We start from the raw sequence: 20,854 nt of genomic DNA, 5'->3' as shown, positions 1-20,854 counted from the left end.
CCTAAGAACTACACCATCTGGGCTCAGAGGCAGCACAGTGGGTTGAGCATCTGACTCTTGGTTTCAGCTCAGGTTGTGCTCTCAGGGTCGTGAGATCGAGCCCCACATCAGTCTTCACGCTCAGCACAGAGTCTGCTTGAGATTCTCTTTCCCTCTGTTCCTCCTGCTCATGTACATGCTGTCTCTCTCTCTCTCTCTCTCCTTCTCTCTCAAATAAAAATAAATCTTATGGGTGCCTGGGTGGCTCAGTGGGTTAAACCTCTGCCTTCAGCTCAGGTCATGATCTCAGGGTTCAGAGATCCAGCCCCGCATCGGGCTCTCCGCTCAGCAGGGAGCCTGCTCCCCACCCACCTCCTGCTTCTCTGTCTACTTGTGATCTCTGTCAAATAAATAAATAAAATCTTTTAAAAAATTAAAATAAATAAATCTTAAAAAGAAAAAAAAGAACTATACCTTCCAGTGTTGGAATTTAATGAAGGCACCTCCAGAAGAAAAGGTGATGGGGAAAAGAAAATTGAATTTCCCAAATAGTTTTGCTTAGTGCTTATAGTCTGTAAAGCTACCAGTATAACAGGAGCTGTATTTGCAATACATTGAAACTGGATGTAACGGGGATCTTCAATTTCCCTCACCCCCTGGTGGCACTCATTTTTGAGCATGAAACGTCTGCATGCCAGCACTGTGTGCTGCAGTGAACAAAGTAGGAAGAGGAAGGATTGTAGGAAGATACGAGAGGAGACAGGATCCAAAGGCAGAGTCCTCGACTGGAGAAATGGTCTGGCTTTTCATTCGTATGTTGCAGCAGCAAAGAATGAAGTCAAGGGCAGGCCTGTGTGTGTACCGTAGCCTGCTCACTTACTCTGTACGAAATGTATGTGCAAGACGTATTGTACGTACATATCCGTTGCACGTGCACCTTGAAGCATGCTGAGAAAATGCTGACAGATATATTCCAACACAAATCTTTGTCTAATTATATTCCTAACTGACACATGAAACAAGATGAAACCATATCATGTGGAGGCATGCTCCTATGAGCAGGAAAACCAACAATGTAACAAAAAGGGGACAAACCAGGAAAATAAAGGCCTGTCACATAACATGATTTTTCACAAGTACAACAACAACAACAAAAATATATCTTTATCTGCTGACTAATTATGCATCTTTATATAAAAATATATCTTTATCTGCTGACTAATTATGCATCTATAATCTTATTAAAATCCATGGTTGGTTAAAAAAAACCAGGATCTTTAGCTACTGAAGAAATTACACTTAATAAATAAAATAATACCCCAGCTCTATGGGATTCTCACCCAAATTAAAAGATCAGTTGGACTGATATGTCTTGTCTAAAGAAAAGAGGTTCTTATTTACAACTGCCTGGAGAAGAAATCCATTTAATATAAACATGTGTTGCGTCAGTTCTATCTGGCATGCTTGTTAGAATAAAACCTGATCACATCGATGCGTAGGATAAAACATTAAATGGACTAAGATTTGTGGCTCTTGTATACAACAAAATTAAGTACTTTTTTTAAGATTATTTATTTATTTATTTATTTGACAGACAGAGATCACAAGTAGGCAGAGAGGCGGGGGGGGGGGGTTGGGAGCAGGCTCCCTGCTGAGCAGCGAACCCGATGTGGAGCTTGATCCCAGGACACTGGGATCACGACCTGAGCCAAAGGCAGAGGCTTTGACCCACTGAGCCACCCAGGCGTCCAAAATTAAGTACTTTAAAGGAGGCCCAAGTGCATACATATGTGCCCAAGGGGAATGCATAAAAATAAATTTGCCCATTATTTTCTTTTCCATGTATTTTTTTTCCTCCTTAAAGCAAAAATCCAATCTTAAGTAGAAATGGGTCAGGGGAGATGTTATTTCCCACAAAGGTTAATGCAAATCTCTTCATATCACCCAGCAAAAATCCACCAAGATGGTAGGTGGGTGCATGCCTGACCCTTGGATTTACGAACACCAAAACGTGAGGTGTGTAATGTTCTTGAACTGCTTACCTGTCTCCTGCTAGTTCCTCACTAGCCCGGCTCCCACCTCCTTGGAGCAAATAAGTGACTCTGTTCATTGCCTTTGGGGAGAGTGAATAAAGCCATTTATAAAGTCTTCGATTGAAGAGGACTCAGGACTGAGTCAAAAGGTACAGAAGAAATATCATTCCTTCCACACACATTTTCTGTCAGCTGTCTCAGTGCCAGGCACACAGGATTCACGACCAGACAGACAGGTCTTGGAACCATCCTAGACTAGAACCCTCAAGAAGAGAAGAGCTTCTCTGGACCAGAGGGAGAGAAGAGAAAGGAGAAAGGTGGATCCCTGGGAGAGGAGCCCCAGGACTTGCTTCTGAGTCCGAGCCCCTGCAAAGCAGTAAAACGGGAGGGAAGTTGGGGACTGGACTGCTTCTTGGATTGTGGCCCCGGGAAAGGGACAAGGGCCAAATAGGGCTGGGTTGAGCAGTGTGTCTGGGCAGATGGGGCCACAACCTACCCGCTATTTCCCTGTCACTGGCACATGGAAGCAGCAGAACGGTTCCCAGGCTCTCGGCCCAGAGCGGAGTCTCCAAGAGGGCAGGCAGCTGGAGGCAGTGAGGGCAAATGCAAATTAGAAAGGAGACCCCTATTGCTCCAGATAGAAAATAAGGGAAGACACACAAACTCCCCCTCTCTTAGAGCATTTACTTCAGAAACTGTATAATTGCAAATACTTTCTCTGTCTCTTTGAAATGTAAGTAAATCTTTTTAAAAGCGAAATAAGCCTTTGACCCATTTATCACCTGGAGGGTCTTGACCTGGAAGGTCTTCCTCAAGGACCTGGGAACAAAACAGTCCTGTCTGTTTCCGTGGGGAGGTAGGAGCCTCTCTCCAAACTACATCCTGTTATAAAGTGTATTTTTCCTTCATGTGAAGCCTCTTAGTGAACACAGACGGTCACCCCATAACCAGGGAAAGTCACCAAATTACCGGATGAATTATGTGTGACTAATGGTGCTGTCAAGTGTGGTGTCTCTCCCCCATCGATCGGATGGGGGCCCCCAGATGTGAGCCAACAATCAAGAGCTGGGGGCTGGGGGTGTGGCCAGTGCCAGGATTCACCTGAGGCAGAACAAAGGAGGTAGTTTATTGACTACACTGCAAGGAAGCAGCAGGCAGGGCAGCAAAGGAAAGGGGGTCTGCAATGAGGCAGTGGGTGGGAGCTGTATTTAGAGGGGAAGGTGAGGAGGTATGGGGACTATGAAATTTTCCCTGCTTGTTGGTAACCGTGCCTGGTTGTAAGTAGCCCATTGGTAGGTTGGGGCCTACGGATCTTTTGAGGTGGGTTGTCTGATAGGCCTGTCTGTATTCAGCTCATTGATGAGTGGTTGCCATGGGCCCTTTCTAATTTCCATTGTTCAAGCCTGTTGCCTAAAAGCAGCTGCTACATCAAGTCCTCCTACTTGAGGACTAGCTATTGTTTATCTTGGGAAGGGGGATGCATGGGTTGTATGCAGTTGGTACACAAAACAGTGAGATTTCTTTCTGTTTTTTGCAATCTCAGTGGATTACCTGTACTGTGCCTCACATTCTGATTTAATGTTTATCCAATAATAAAAGTGTTTTCATTCTCTTCTCCCTTTGCAGAGAGGTTTTCTGGGTTGGGAGTTACTGTTTTTAATTGTTTCCCCCAACAATGTGAACAGGACAAACAGAAAGAACAGTCATTGACTTAGTGAACACAGACTTGGACGGACGGGATGACATCAAGGACCATCCTGACCAGCCCTGATCCCACCTACCGAAATTCCCTGAAATTTAGATGCAACATTCTGGAGAAAAGGCAGGAAACCCAATTGAGGAGATTCAAGTACTCATCCTCTACAGAATGGGAGCTCAAAGTAAAGATTAATTTGTTACAGAAAAATAAACAAGGCATAATGTCGTATCTACCTGACTCAGATGTGCACCAATCACAGCATGAATAAACCAGCCATTGCTGGTTTAACGACTAGTCTTACTACACCTGTACTAACGACCCATTTCGTTTGGGTGAAGCAGGATGGGGAAGGAGTAGAAGGAAACATTTGTAACATGTATAGCTATAATTGTCAAACTTTGCCACCTGTTAGACTCAGCCGCGGAATTTTAAAAATGCTGATTCCCAGGCAAAACATCCTGAGCTAATAACTCCAACTCTCTGGCAGGAGTTTGGAGCATCAGTATTTCTTAAAGTTCCCCAAGCGAGTTCATTGTGCAGCAAGTTTGAGAACCAATGATTTTAAAACAGTACTTCTCAAACTTCAGTGTGCACACAAATCAACTAAGTATCTTGATAATATGAAGATTCTGATCTGGGAGGTTGGGACGTGGCCTGAGAGCTTTAACCAGCACCCACTCTAAGTAGCAAGGATTTAAAGACCTCTATTTTATGCCAGGGTTTTACTTCTGATTATTAAGACGTTAGCAGCTGTGCTGTGAAGGGTAGACTGGGGAGTCGGACTGCCTGGCCTTGAGTCTTGCCTCTGCTGTCAACTGGACTTCAATGTCTTTATCTGTAAACTGAGGATGACGACAACAGTATCTACAATGTTAGAAGCCGTGGAAGTAGCATGAGAAGTGTATCATTAATCTCAATTCACAGATGAGGATCTTAGAGTTCAAAAAGCATCAGGACTTTACCCAAGCTCACCTTGTTAGTAACTGGCAGGAAGGGACTGAACCATTGGTCTTTTCCCACCATATCCTGCTGCTTAAGGGTCTGGATTGAATTGTCTCATTATCTTCCTGTCTTCCCTGTTTCTGATCACAGGATCCCTGAGGTACTAGGTACAGAGAGTGCAAACCTGAGTCACCTCTGTCCCTGCCTCCCCTTCCTTTGTAAACAGCTGCCCCTTGCTAAAGCTCTAAGAGGTCATTTCTTCTCCCCTCTGCTCTATTCCTACAGCCTTACTCAGATTCAGCTTCCAGATTCCAGTTACCCTGACCTTCTAAAATAACTTTCCTTCTTTTTCATTAATACCGCTTCTCTCATAGGTGTCCCTACTCTGAAATCTTTGGCACTATTTCCAAATTAATCCGACCATGGGATGTCCCCTTCCATAAACCGGCAATGACTCCCATTACTTGCCAAATAAAACCCCACCTTCATCACCTGCTTTTCCACCATCTGACCCCGACCACTTTTCTTTTTAACTGCTTCCTCTATAATGCCTCCTTCATCTTGTCTCCCCATCACGTGGCTTTCAAAGAGACTATCAAAAATAAAGAGCGTAAAATAGCTCAGTAATATTTTAGTTTGATTCCAAGTTGAAATAATTATATCGTGGCTATATCAGGTTAAAGAAAAATATAATACTAAAATTCATTTCACTTGTTTCTGTTTATCTCTCTTTATTTGGCCACTAGAAAGGTTAAAATTCTAGTATGCGGATTGCATTTGTGGCTTACCTTACATTTCTATTGGAAAGTACTGCTTTAGGGTACATAGGAAATATCTGGAGTCCTGCTTAAAATGTAGAGTGACAGGACCAGCCCTCTGCGGAATCTAGTTCAGCTTTCTGTATTTTCCACAGAGATGAGCAGGAGCTACGTAGTGACTGTAATTCTTTACTCTCTTGCTTCTCTTCCCACTACCAAGTGCCTGATTCTCTTCGTATTTCTCTGTTGCAGTAACCGAGAAAGGGGATCAGTTTGGTCTTGATAATCATAAGTGACCCTCTTCAGTCAGAGCTTTTTTTTTTTTAAAGATTTTATTTATTTATTTGACAGACAGAGATCACAAGTAGGCAGAGGCAGGCAGAGAGAGAGAGAGGAAGAAGCAGGCTCCCCACGGAGCAGAGAGCCCAATATGGGGGCTTGATCCCAGGATTCTGGGATCATGACCTGGGCCGAAGGCAGAGGCTTTAACCCACTGAGCCACCCAGGTGCTCCTAGTCAGAGCTTTTGTACCAGGCTACCACATAGGTCTCTGCCTAATGGATTGGCTATCCTTCGGTCAAGGGTTCATCTCTAGACCAATCATTTGTGGCTGATGGGGAGGGTGGAGGAGGCATGGGTCAGGTTAAACAGAGGACAAGAATGACCCCTCTCTTCTCTGGAGGGTCAATGGATGGCCAGCTTTGTTTACAGGGGACTATAGGAATCCCCAGGACAGACTGGCCTGGCCAGCAGTGAATTAATTCAGAAATTAAAAGAACACAATGCACATTCAAAGGTCCTGTGAGCACTAGAGCCAAGGATTGATTATTTCCTGAACTACTCTTTGGATACAATTCCAGCCAAGCCACTCTACAAATAACAATGACGATAGAGCTATTCTCCAAAATATTTCAGTCACTTCCAATGGCCAGCTGGCCAGAGTAAGCAAGGAATTTAGGTGGGGAGAGAGAGAATGCAGAGGCTGATGGGGCAATATATGGGATACAGTGAGGCAGTCACTGTTCCAGTCCCAAAGATGCCATGACATAGCCCTAGGACCTTGAGCAAGACGCTCAACCCCTCCGGCCTCAGGCTTGTCACCTTTTCAGACTACAAAGTGACAGGGATTGTGAAGTTTAGATGGAATGATAGACATAAAGATGCTTTTTAAAGGTAGGAGGGCTGTGCAAATGTTATATGAGTTGTCATTTACTATACATTTACTAACAAAGGAGTAACCCCTACAGTGAGTCTTCCCCAGTGAAGACCCCCTGAACACAGACCATCTGGTTGTATTTCTTCAACTTTGTTAAAGTATTGGAAATGTTAACTCTCAGCTCTCACTGCCGCTTCCTCTGGGTATGCCTTCAGGAATCCACCTCAAGACATCAAACTGCGCCATGGGACCAGCAGGCTGCCATGAGCCACACAGTATGCATTTGAAAGAAATACAGTCAGTCCCATGGCTAATGAAACTGTCAGCTTCATCTGATGGTAGCTTTTCCCAATTCCTGTCCAAATATTCAAGATTTACAACATCTTCTAATGCCCCACCACAACATCTTTGTTTAAATAATCCAAATGGCAAGAAAAACGATAAAAGAAAATTTTAGCTATCCTGTTTTCAGCCCTCATTAATTGCATGCAGAATCTTGGGGGAAAACAAAATACAATTTTCTTCACCTTATTCCCCATTTCTTTACACCCAAGGTTAAGTGGACATCCCTACCCCCCACCCCCACCCCCACCCCCACCCCTCAAACGCTCAATTTTACGGAGAACCAATTCAGGAATGCTGAGGAGGTTTTCCTCTTCCTGTTCCTTTATGGAGAGTCTGAGGCTTCTACTCTACCAAGGACAGCAGGAGAAAAGGATCTGCCTATTTGCCTAACTGATTGGAAACACGCGAATTATGGTGCTTCTGAAAAACGGAGCTCTGCGTCTTTAAGGCTCCGCGGAGCTCAGTCTCTGCTCGACGCAGACAGACCAGCTCTGCCGCAGCGACTCATCCTATCGATAAGGTTCACTTAGCCAAGGTGGAGGATGGGAAAAGAATGGAGCTGTCCCAGCTACTCAATGAGATCAGGGCAAACTATGAAAAGCTCCTCACGAGAAATCAGATAGAGACCGTGCTCTCAACAAGGATCCAGGTAATGATTTCATACAGACAGGCACCTTCCAGGATAAGGAGACAATCCCTGTCTATCCAATTCCTGTCCCGGCCTCTCTGAGGTACAGTATTTCCTTTTCAATGCAGCGTCTACTGGGGAAGGAATTTAGGTTTTACTGCGATGTGACTGGGACCACAGGGGGAAACGCTGGGATTATACTGTTATGTGGCCATTTGATTGATGTCCATTGATGATTTTTACATCAGTGGTGAGGTTCCTATCAACAAAACATGGGGCCAACGTGCAATAAAATGGGGCACTCTAACCTCTTTTAGTCATCCTTCAGGAAGGAGGCATTTCAGATACCCTTCGAAGATATTACAGAGTTATTTATAGAGAATGTTTCAATAACGTCTTTAAAATGGCAAGCTTTATGGTAACATGCATTAGCTTGCTCACTTCGTAGAGATAAAACGAAGTAAAATATTTCTGAAAGGTTTCTGTCATCAGTTTTATACCAGATTGTTATAAATAGAAATTATCTAAGTATGTGAAGGTGGCATTCAGAAACAGTGATATAAATTGGGAGAATCAAAATCCCCCAAATTGATACTGACTTACAGATTTTTGCTTTTTTACTACAAGATGAGAAATATTTATTTCCAGTACAAGTCATGAAATATTTAAGTATTAAAAAGAGGGAGAGCCCAGTTGAATAAAGGCTAAATCCTAATTTCATAGACTTACTTGGCTAAATCCTAATTTCATAGACTTATTTGGTTTTAAAGTGACAACACATTTAGCAATTAATTAAGATCTCAAACATTTAAATAAATGCACAAACAAATATTTTAGGAAGAAGATTTAAAAATTCAGGGTTGGTTTTTGGGTTTGGCGGTTGTTTTACCTATTGTATCTAAGTTCAAATTCTATTCCAGGCACCCAAATACAGCAAAGAGTGAACTTAAGAACAATCACCAAAAGTGAAAAAATATTTCTAGGAAATCATAGGACTTTATTTAATTAGCAATTCATTTTTGGTGACAATATAAATTTTACCTCTAGGTAATATTTTCATTCTTCACAAAGAATGATCAATATCCTAGATCAATCAAAGTCACTGGGATATTTAAGTATTGGAACAGTTCACTCACCTTTTGTAAAGAGAAAGGAAAAAATTACTAGATGATAATTTCTGAAAATTATAAACCAAATAAACATTTTATTTGGCCATGGTACCAATGAAAGTTATTTATTGTGTAAGTCACAATGCCAAAATTAGCAAATTAAAGGGAAAAGGCAAGGCTACAGTAAGTTTTGTTTAGGGTCTTTTTAACGTATATCTACTTTAGAAGTTTTTTTTTTTCCCAAAGAATTCAGAAAGTCAGAATAAATTCAGGGAAGCCTGATTCATTATTATAAAATAAAGAAACATAAGCTTTTTGTGATTTATTGTTGTAGAACAAACTACCCCCAAATTTAGTGGATTAAAACAACCATGACATTCTCTCTCATGATTTTGTGGGTTGACTAGGTTCAGTGGGGGTGATTCTTCCGCTGTGCATGACATTGGCTGAGACTGTAATCATCTTGGGGCACAGCTGGGCTGGGACATCCAAGGTGGCCCACTCCCTTGTCTGGCGCCTCGGCAGGGGATTTTTGGAAGGCCAGCTCAGCCGAGACAATTGGGTCTGTTTCTCTCTCTCTGGGTCCCCTCAGGGTCTCTCTCCATCTGTCCTCTCTGCAGTCTCTCCAGCCGGGTATCCAAACTTCTTAACATGTTGGCCCAAAGCTTCCCAAAAGCACAGGAGTGCAAGCTGTCAGGGCTTCCTGAGGTTTAGGGCTATAGCTGGCGCTTCTGCCACATTCTGCTGGCTAAAGCAAGACAGAAGGGCCACCCAGATTTGGTAAGGAAGGGAACCACACAAGGACATGAATTTGGGGAGGTGTGGGTCATTGGGGACCATCTTCAGCATCTAGCTACCACATAAACATAGCTACTGGTTCCATACACAAAATCCAAAAGACCAGCAGATACAAGCATTCTTATGCTCTCCTATTTCCTACATTCTTGACATTCTCTTTTGTAGTTGTTCTGCTAAGCGTTACTGCTTAACTTTGCCAACTTAACACTAAGAAAAAGTGATACAACAAACCAAAAGAGATGTATGAATTTTGTTCTTTAATGCCTTGCCCTAAACTTTATTTGTGAACTTTCATTTACTGCAGTGCTTTCTTTTTTTTTTTAAGATTTTATTTATTTGGGGATCCTGGGTGGCTCAGTGGGTTAAAGCCTCTGCCTTCGGCTCAGGTCATGATCCCAGGGTCCTGGGATCGAGCCCCACATCGGGCTCTCTGCTCAGCGGGGAGCCTGCTTCCTCCTTTCTCTCTGCCTGCCTCTCGGCCTACTTGTGATCTCTGTCAAATAAATAAATAAAATCTTTTAAAAAAAAAAGATTTTATTTATTTATTTGACAGACAGAGATCGCAAGTAGGCACGGGGGTGGGGAGCAGGCTCCCTGCTGAGTAGAGAGCTCCATGCCTGCTCGATCCCAGGACCCTGGGACCATGACCTGAGCTGAAGGCAGAGGCTTAACCCACTGAGCCACCCAGGCGCCCCAACAGTGCTTTAAAAAAAAAATCTATCGTACCATCAAATTAAAATTTGTTATTGCAAAATGCATTTTAATAAAAGCATTAATAAGTTGTAAATTTTGCTACAAAATACTACAATCAATTCCATACATTGCCCCTGCTGCTCTTGGGACCAAATGTTGAGAATTCTGTCAAAGGATACTTTCATTTGATTTGAACATCAGCATAAGAACATTCAAAGCCAAATATAACATATTCCACTTGTTATTTACTATGATGACATTTAGAAAACAATCTTTAAAGATGTAATTTTGGCTACTTCCCCAGATACCCAAGATTAACATGCTTTCCAAAAAGATCATTTAAATAAGGTAAATCGACTGTGGGTTCTCCTTCTACGGAAGTCATTTTAGAGCCTCTAATGCCTATGATAACCTAATTCTCTAAATTATTCATAATATAACTTCCCAGCAGTATTTAATCTCTGTCCATATGCCCAGTTCCAGAATTGATCGGTTTCAGATACATAACTTTATCTGCTTTTACAAAGCAGCCTACAAGAAAATACAGGGGGGAATAATAGCTAAGTTTCAATCCATCTTCCTCATAAGGCCATAAATAATAGAAAGTTAAGAATCAGAGGCCTCAAACTTAGATCCTCCAAAATGTTACTTTTCATTTAATAGAAGTATTTTTCTCTGCATTTCATAGATTGTCATATTAGGAAGAAATGCCTGAGGTTCATTTTATGTCTCAGAACACTGAAGCAATTCACTTGCTCCCACATCTGACTAATGAGTAACTAAGCCCTGGGACGCACTTTTGAAATTTAACAGTTTAAAGAAAAACTGATGAGGCACCTATGCTGTGTTTCTAGGATGACTTTTAAAGGTCTCATTTTCAAGAGCGCTCTTTGTTTCTGTTATTCTTGTGGCTGGTGGCTTTCTTAAAGCTAGAAGAAGATATGAGCAAAAAAATGGACAAAGATGAAGAGGCTTTAAAGGCAGCTCGAGCAGAACTCAAGGAAGCGCGACGCCAGTGGCACCACCTGCAAGTGGAAATTGAGTCTCTCCAGGCGGTGGTGAGAATGAGCTCAAAAGAGACTGGCCCACTGAGTCCCCAGACATTTGTTGATTAAGAGAGAAAGAGAGAAAGGAATAATGCCCATTACCTTACAGCAAGAAACTTGAAAAGCAAGGCCACAGAATTCTATCCCTGGTCCTAGTTCAACTAACCTCCCCCATCATGGCCATGGCTATTCTCAATTCGTTCAAGGTCTAGTTCATGGCTATAAAAAGGAAGTAATCCTTTCTTCTCATCCTAGGGTTCTCTAATTGCTGCAGTGGGAGAATATAGCCTTTGTGGGGGAGGGGGCGGAGGGGAGGGGAGGGAGTCTTCTATCTCCAAGCCTAAAATTTCTAATAGTAAAAAATATTTAAATACCTTCCTAAAATGCCTTTTCTAAGCAGCCTGCTCTGCTTTAACATTCAATATTCTATATTTCCAATTTTTAAAAAGCCAAATAAATTAGAGTGATAATAAGTCAGTCACACTGCAGATTTTTTTTTTGGCTATAAGAATTATCACGGGATTCCTTTGAAATAGTAAGCTCTCTAGCTATCTAGATATAAATTTTTTTCATTTGAGTCCTCCACACAGTTGTAAGGAAGCATCTTTTGCCTAAGTGACATACCATTATGGCAAACTTTGGAAGAACACGATAGAATGGAGACATTGTAAATCAGATCTCAGCAGCACATTTTGTTTCACTGATTTCACTGATGAAGGTCTATATAAAACAGGAAAGGGGCCTTGAAAACTCCCTACATGCCAGTGAGCAACATTACCAGATGCAGCTGCAAGATCTAGAGGCCGTGATTGAAGGACTAGAAAAAGAGCTGCAGGAAGTAAGGCGGGGCATTGAAAAGCAGCTTCAAGAGCACGAGATGCTTCTCAACACGAAGATGAGGCTAGAACAAGAAATCGCCACTTATCGCCGCCTCCTAGAAAAGGAAGAAATCAGGTACCTAATTCCATATACAGTTGTTAGTGGCAAAGTGACCAGAAATACAGAACTTCTGTCTTTGTTGAGGTAGAGAAATTACGTCTAAAAAGCCATCATCAGCATGGCATGCTCCCTGGGTTCCTACAGCAAAATAGGATTAGTAGGCATTGTAGAGAATATGTGGAAGAACTAGTTCCAGCCTCCCAAAATTATGAACAGAATGGCCAAAGTCAGGGACAGTAGCTACAACAAAGAGCCCTTCATGCCTATAGCAAAATGTAAATAATTCTCAATCACTACAAGAATGACCTTTCTGGACTTGCTCATTTTCCTTGTCATACATCTCTTTTAGAATTAGTTAGTGTCTTCTATGGACCACCCACAAAGAAAGCTTGGAAAATGCACATATTACCACATTGCCCCCACCCAGGGCCCACTCCCACCACAGATCAAAAGCCAAAATTAATAATAATTTAGTTCTGAATACATGATTTAAAAGACTTCCAGATTTCTTGATAACAAAAGTATCAAAATATCACAAAAGAGGAATTCTTACTAATTCAGTTTCATAATCGGCAATCACTTAAAAGGTCACATGGCTTTGAGCACAGGACACCCTCCAATTTTCCATGTTCCCATAGAAAGAAACCCTTATTCTTGCTTGCTCCAGAATTCTGAGTCTTCTACAAAATTAGATGAAACTTCTTTAACCTATAATAAGTTTTGACATTTACTAAAGCTTTGAAAAACATGGATTGAATTCAAAATATACCGCTTACTAGCTGAGTGACACCAGGCAAGTTACCAAACCTCTCTGTGCCTCGGTTTTTTCATCCATAAAATGGGAATGGTACTACCCACCTCATAGGATTCCTGTGAGCATTGAATAGATTGTTTGTAAAGTGCTTAAAACGGTGGTATGTTAATATACACACACATATAATTTGTTGTTAAATAAAATAAGTGGTTGTGGATTTTATTTAATGCCTAATCATTGAAGATGTTGAAAAAGTGGTCTTTAATATTCCATTAATACAATTTTTAAAATGTTCACTATGCTATATTTAAGATATACAAGAAAATATCAAGAATATCATGAAGTTCATGTACACACTTCCCCCAGCTTGAGAAGTGAAAATATTTGTGGTATTGTTGAAGTCTCCCACCCCCACTCCAGGCACCTAACCCTATCCCAAACCCCCATTCTCTTTCTTAGTCTAACCTGGCTCCTGAATCTGATGCTTATTAGCCTTAAATATTCCTTTCTACTAATATGTATATATATCCCTGAACAAAATATGAAATTGTTTTGCCTATTTTAACCTTTATAAAATTAGCTACAAATTACCTTTCTTTTCCCACTCAGTGTTATACTAGAAGATTCATCCATAAAGAAACAGTGTACCCTTAGTTCATTTATTTTCATTGTTAGATAGAATTTCCATTGTATGAATACACTACATTTTATCCATTCTCTTACTGGTGAACATTTGTTTCAATTATATGCTAACACAGTGTTGCTTCTATAATATAATTCTTTCCAATTTCAGATATTATGGTTGTATCCAAGGTGAGAAAAAAGAACAAAAACCTTCGACAAGTAGAGTTGGTTTTGTTTTACCTTCAGGTGAGTTTCTGATATAAGTAAACAAACTTAAAAAATAAAGTGCCATTTATAAGGATTATAACTAAATACTATAAAGTAGCAAAAACAATATTTGAATGAAGTTTGACATATGAATCAACTGTGACTAGCACTACAACACTGTGATTTAACATTTCACGATAACACTTTCACAGCCATTATAAATGAAATATCTTTTTCAACGAAACTCCCACAAAAGTATGAGAACGAAAAAGTGGAAACAGTGACCAAACAGGCAATACTAAATGGAAATATTGTGAAGGAGAGCACTGAGGCTCGTGGCACTATTCAGTAAGTAAAATAACTTTGACTAATAAGCACATGCAAACTTCAGTAATCTTTGCATGTTTTCAAACATAATTTTAATATGCTATTTTTAAAAATCTGACATGAGTAAATATATTTAAACAAAACTCAGATATAGGAGTACTCAATCCTTAATTCACCATTTTTCCAAAAATATAATCAAAACATGAAAATTCCATAGAATTCCTTGGAAATTATACCTGTGTGATTTTTAAAGTGTGTAAATTATAAACTCCACAATGTAAATTGTGAGTTATAATTCAAAATGTGTCAATTATGAATTACATAAATTTCTTGATTTCTTTTTCATATGGAATCCATATTACATATTTTTAATAGATCCATACTTCTTCACATGGAAAGGTTTATTGTATCATTTCAGGACAGAGAAAGTGGATGAAGTTATTAAAGAATGGGAAGGCTCCTTCTTTAAAGATAACCCTCGATTAAGGAAAAAATCGGTTTCTCTTCGATTTGATCTTCATTTAGCAGCCACTGATGATGGGTGTTTACAGACTAAGCAGGATAATCTACCAGATATAGAAGTCAGGCTTATCATGAGAAGATCATGCAGTATCCCCTCTATCAAACCTCCATCAGCAACTAATTAATCTGACAGTACTTGACTGGATTTGAAAATGACATTAGGGTGGACCATGGTGGCCCATGCTGACTGCCTTCTGTCCCAAAATGTAAGTTATTAAGTATGTATGCAATGATTAATGTGTGATTCTCTTCAGAAAACAAACAGGAAGGGACACAATTTCTCTGAATCTAATTATGGATGCATTCTTTGAAGAGGAGGAGCTTCAAAATAAAATCAGAAATTCAGTATGGTTTCTATTTTGTTTACTCCAAATAGTGTTCTTTTCCTCTTGAAATTTTATCAGAGACTATAAGCATTAAGGTGGCTTGGTTAAAAGTCTTTGAAATTTCACTCGGTGGCTGAGTATTCTAAGGAAAAGGAACAATCTGTTTAGGTATGATTGTATTATATTAAGAATCATACTGACTTATTCATCATTATTCCATGACTGGTTATAGCTAAAAAGATTTTTCTACTTAAAAAAGAAAGCAATCGTAAACAAACTTTTAAAGAGGACTCACTAGTCACATATAAAAAAAAAAAAAAATTTTTTTTTTTGAGACAATCATTTGCATACTTAGAAAAATATCAGAGCTACTTTCCACAAGCACTTCCAAACAAATTATAGAACACACTCCTGGCTAATCTGATGATTAAATAAATTTAAATTAATCTTCATCCAAAAGCTTTTTGTAATATGATCTGATTTCCGAAGAGTTACTTTATTCAAGGAACTTTAAGGTTGTGTCCTCCCCCACAAAAAATCAGAAGGCCAGTGGCACAAACAAAAGATGAAAATCTTGTTGCTACCATTACTAGAATAGAGTTCTCTAATCTCACCATCCCAACTTTTCCTTCTGTAAAATTAAATGTGACTAATTTGAATATTCAATGTGAGCATTAGGTAAGATACTAGGTAAAAGTATTATAAATATTTCTTGCAATCATTTATGTGAGTTAAGAGAACAATATTGTTATGTAAGTGATGAGTATGTGCAGGATTTCCGTTTTTAAATTGTTCAAACTGTAATAAATACGGACAGAAAATCTATTTGTGAATAAGCCAAGTATTGTTGCAAAGTTTTTTAAACAACTTAATTTGTTTAATACAGGCATATTTACTTATTTTAAGACCTTAAATAATAAATACCTGTTTTAAAACATTAGAAATTTATAGGCTATCACTTTTTTTCTAAGCAAAAAAAAAAAAAAAAATGTTGAGTACAACTTACCATACTTTTTCCCAGCTAAAGTATCATCAAAGGGCTACCGCTCAGTTAGCATTTTCCTTACCAGTCTTTGCAATCTCTCTCGCTCTCATTTCACTCAGAACAAAATATATATTTTAACCAGGAGAAAATTATGTTAAATCATCTTTAACATAATACAGGGATATACAATTTTAAAATTTTCTTTTTCAATTACCTTTAGGTTCCTTTCAGCCTCTCTTATTCCATTTAGCAAAAGGGATGATTTTGTTTTGTCAAGGATACAATAGCATGTTAAATGCTTATTCTTGTGTAAGCATCTGTCCTAAAATACATCGTATACAGTGTTTTCATTCAATATTAGTTAAATGCTATGCTACTACTAACTTCATTAATGCTTTGAAAAATGCAATCATATAAACTATTGTACTAAAGTTACTGTACTAAGCAACAGTAATCATAATAAAACAATATCTAGTATAATCTACATGCAGTGTTCAGAACAGTACTGGGCATCATGAATGTAATTGCTTGTTATAGTAATTCCGCTATGCAGCTCTTGTGTGTATAACATGTACATTTTAAAATACAGTACTTGAATTTATTAAAAAAAATTATTTGTTTTGGGGCATTTTAAATCGGGATATGAATTTACCAAAGTAAATGATACCACTACAATAAAAAAAAAACCTGAAACATGAACTCCAAAGCTGCATTTTATTTGAGTTTGATACATTGTATTGTGTTTAATTGTTCCAATATTGTTAGTTCCCTTGGGGAATAAAACTGCAACCATAGGGCGCCTGGGTGGCTCAGTGGTTAAAGCCTCTGCCTTCGGCTCAGGTCATGATCTCAGGGTCCTAGGATCAAGTCCCGCATCGGGCTCTCGGCTCCGCAGGGAGCCTGCCCTCCTCCTGTCTTTTTCTGCCTGCCTCTCTACCTACTTGTGATCTGTCTGTCAAAAAAAAAAAAAAAAAATCTAAAAAAAAAAACCTGCAACCATAGACAGATAATAGTTTTTGTACTTTTTTTGCAAAAGAAAAGTTAAGAATGGTACAGTTTAATAAATGATATATTCTAATTAAGAGAATCAAAACAATCCCATAACCCTGGGAAAAGTATAATAGCCATAATTTGCTAAGTGTTTATTCCGCTCCTGGCACTGTCCTGAGCAAGCTCATACATGTTCTCTAATCCTGACAGCTGGGCTACAAGATTCTATCCTCATTGCATGGATGAGTAGAAATTAATATTCTTCATTCTGATTTTTGTGTATGTTAACATACAAATACGAAAGCAAAGAGTAATTCCAGTTACTAACAATTTTATAGGATCCTAGCCCGGGTGCGGTCACTACTTCCCCGTGTGAGCAGGAAGGAATCACCAGAGTCCCCCTAGGCCTCAATTTCACACTTGAAAACAATAGGAAATGCGGTGCTTGGTAATATTTCTACCCTGCCTACATCACAGAGTTGTCTGAAATAATATACACATGAAAATATTTGATAAAGCACTACTCAAATATACGGCACCATTTGAATGAAAATTGTCATTGGGAATTTGTGAGAACAATCATAGCTGACGATGATTAAGTAATAGTTCAAAACACAACAGTAAAGAAAATTTTCAGATTCTTCCATTGCTGCCAGACGAATTATCTTTTCCCAGGGAGTTGCCTAATTGGAGCTGTTCTACCACAATAGTTTTGAAAGTACAAAAACGTTCTCTGAAAAAAAAAAATGCTTAAATTTAATTTGAAAGTTTCAAGTGGAAACGTATTATGGGACATGGGCCAAAATTAAACTTTAGTTAAATAACACGTATACACACATTATTCAAATGTGTATACACATAAAATCAAAGTGTGTGCACAGAGAATTTACTTCTGTGTCTATAAATTAGGGCCAGCATGGACCCACAGATTGTTAATCGATGGACATACTACAGATACATTTTTTTTTTAAGATTTTATTTATTTGACAGAGAGAGACAGACCAAGAGAGGGAACACAAGCAGGGGAAGTGGGAGAGGGAGAAGCAGGCTTCCCGCCGAGCAGGGAGCCCAATGCAGGGCTCGATCCCAAGATGCTGAAAGGCAGATAGATGCTTAATGACTGAGCCAGATGCCCCTACAGATACAGATTTTAAAGGAAGGTATACATGCGATCAGTACAGGCCTTTTCCTGTTTCCCTCATCCACTTAGACCCTAGGCCAAGACTGGCAAACTTGCTCTGTAAAAGCCCACATAGCAAATATTATAGGCTTTCCAGGACATATGATCCCTGTAAAAACTATACAACTCTGTCCTTGTAGCTGAAAGCAAGTATAAATGATATGGAAATACATAGGCATGGTTTTGTCCTAATTATAAAAACAGGAGGCAGCTAGATTGGGTCTGCAGCAGTTCCAATCCCCGGTGTTTGCTCATACCTGCCCTAGACCCTCAAATAAGGTCTGTGGATGCTAGACGCTACCCCCAGATTCTCCAGGACCATTGTGTTTTCATCCTTTCCCACACCATGTGTCAAAGCGCATGTCCCAAATCCCCAAGGCATTTTGCAGGCAACTCGGAAATTTATACAAGCAAACCATACTTTGTCAAATTCTACAAAACACTGTGAATTACTCTATCCTGTAAATCTACTGGGCTTCAATGTCTCACAAATATTTCTAGCGATAGAAACTGAATACCCATGACTTCTGCTTTCACAGAAACAGCTGAGAAAATTAACCTATTTCACCCTTTTGCCTATAACCAGGCTTTTATAAGCTTTTTGGCCCAGGAAGAACTCTATCATCCCTTTCCTTATTTTAAGGGGGAAAAAATCCATTTAAGGGGCACTTGGTTGGTGCAGTGAGCTAAGTGTCTAACTTTTGATTTCAGCTCAGGTCATGATCTCGGAGTCCTGGGATGGAGCCCAGCCTCAAGCTCTGTGCTTAGCACAGAGTCTGCTTGAAATTCTCTCTTCTCCCTCTGCTCCTCCTGCTCAATATCTCTCTCTAAAATAAATGAACAAATCTTAAAAAAAAAAAAAAAAAGAAAGAAAGAAAAGAAAGAAAAAGAAAAAAATCCATTTAAAATAGCTTCATTAAAAATACTACAAACTACATGGTTCAGTGGTTGGTTCAAAATCTTTTTGCTGTCACAGATCTCTGAAAAATCTGTTGAACTACTTTTTGAGAAGCACAAAAAATTGTACAGAATTTTAGGGCCTAGTCATGGACTACCTAAGAATCCAAGGACTGCAGGCTTTTCCTCGTTGTCTCCCATTTCTCCTTTTCCTTCTTCCTTTCCAGCCACGGTTCTCTTTCTACCCCACATTCTGTCTCCTTCCTCAGCTTTTTCCCACAGTACTATGGAAAGAAATCAAAGAGACCTGGGCTTAAATTCAACTTAATCACTCACTAGTTCTGGCTTCCCTGTTTGGGCGGGGGGTGGGGGGGAGGAAGAACCTCAGAAAAGTACAGGTAAGTGTCAGAGAGAAAAGCAGGCCAAGTTTCTGGGTCTTGCTGCCAGAAAGAAAACTAAACTACTTTGGTCTAAGACTAGGCTTCTATGAGGGCTCCTAACAACCTTTATAGTTATAATAGTTTAAATAGTCATAATTAATGATGCATCTCATATTTTCTAGGAATAATCACCATTCCAAAAGTCTGTCCTCTCATTCCCATAAATATCCCAGTACATACAAGATCATACCTGAGTTTGCTTACGGGGGGGCGGGGGGGTGGCAACACCACAACTCAGTGTAAACAGTCTATCTTGCTGAATATTTTTCTCTTCAGTCTTATTTTCTTCAGGACTAGGGAACAGACTTTTTTCCCATTATATTTTGTCTGTATTCTTCCTTTCTTAATTTTACAACTCTCTGGGAGTGGGAAAAGAGCCAAGCAGAGAAAATGAGATACCCATTGATTCATTCCGCAAATACTGAGCACCTGGACGTACCATATACTGTTCCAGATGTGAAAAGTCCCCAAGAAGCCTTTATTCCGATGGGAAGAAAAAGACAACAAAATAAAATCTATAACAAATATAGTACGTTAGGTGATGATAGGAGCTATAGGAGAAAAACGAAGCAAAGACCATGGAGAGAGCTGGAAAATGAGCTGCAATTCTAAAAAGGTTTGAGAAGATCCACTGAGAAGATGGCATTTAAATAAAGATGAAGAGGTGGGAAAGTGCCAGTGTCGCTGTCCCAATCAGCTCCCCTCCTTTCTTTTTCCACCATTTTTGTGCCATCCCTTTCTCACTACAGTGTAACATCTAGCACCTGCCGAGGACTGCCTGGAGATGACACAGTGGAGCACCTGCCCCAGCATTGCATTTGCCCAATCCCCCACCATAACCCCAAGTGCAGGGAAGAACCCAGGCAGGAGGTGCTGGACAAGACCAGAGAAAGAAGGTACTAAGATCCTTGCTGAGGCTCCATGCATCTTACATTAGCCTTTTATAGATCTCAGATGCTTTTTTTTTTTTAAATTTATTTGACAGATCACAAGTAGGCAGAGAGGCAGGCAGAGAGAGACAGGGGGAGGCAGGCTCCCCGCTGAGCAGAGAGCCCGATGTGGGACTCGATCCCAGGACCCTGAGATCATGACCCGAGCCAAAGGCAGAGGCTTTAACCACTGAGCCACGCAGGCGCCCAGGTCTCAGATGCTTTTATATTAAAAATGCAATTTCAAGTACAGTTGACCCTTGAACAACATGGGTTTGAACTGTGCAGGTCCACTTGCACATGGATTTTTTTCCCCAATAAATACATTGGAAAATTTTTTTGGAGATTTGCAACAATTCAAAAAAAGTTGCAGAGGAACTGTAGAGCCTAGAAATGCCAAAAAAAATTTAAGACAAAGTTAAGTATTACTGTAAGAACACAGTACATAACACATCTAAGGTACCAAGTATGTGTTAACCTACCACTTATGTTATCAGCAAGGCTTCCAATCAAAAGTAGACTATTAGTAGGTAAGTTTGGGAGGCATC

General features: G+C 39.8%; 1 protein-coding gene across 1 annotated transcript; it reads left to right on the top strand.

Annotated features, from left to right (window-relative positions):
• Positions 1–7,164: 7,164 nt before the first annotated feature.
• On the top strand, positions 7,165–16,548 carry LOC111151728 (keratin 222). Its single transcript, XM_022509895.1, has 6 exons — positions 7,165–7,561; positions 11,070–11,198; positions 11,920–12,140; positions 13,673–13,749; positions 13,923–14,058; positions 14,456–16,548. The coding sequence occupies exons 1-6, from the start codon at positions 7,466–7,468 to the stop codon at positions 14,682–14,684; spliced, it is 888 nt and encodes a 295-aa protein (XP_022365603.1). The 5' UTR covers positions 7,165–7,465; the 3' UTR covers positions 14,685–16,548.
• Positions 16,549–20,854: the final 4,306 nt, after the last annotated feature.

The sequence above is a fragment of the Enhydra lutris genome, unplaced genomic scaffold (assembly GCF_002288905.1).
Source record: "Enhydra lutris kenyoni isolate GAN:26980312 unplaced genomic scaffold, ASM228890v2 scaffoldscaffold26, whole genome shotgun sequence".
NCBI classification, from domain to species: Eukaryota; Metazoa; Chordata; class Mammalia; order Carnivora; family Mustelidae; genus Enhydra; species Enhydra lutris.
Note: the sequence above shows the minus strand (reverse complement) of the source record. Positions and strands in the feature narration are given on the sequence as shown.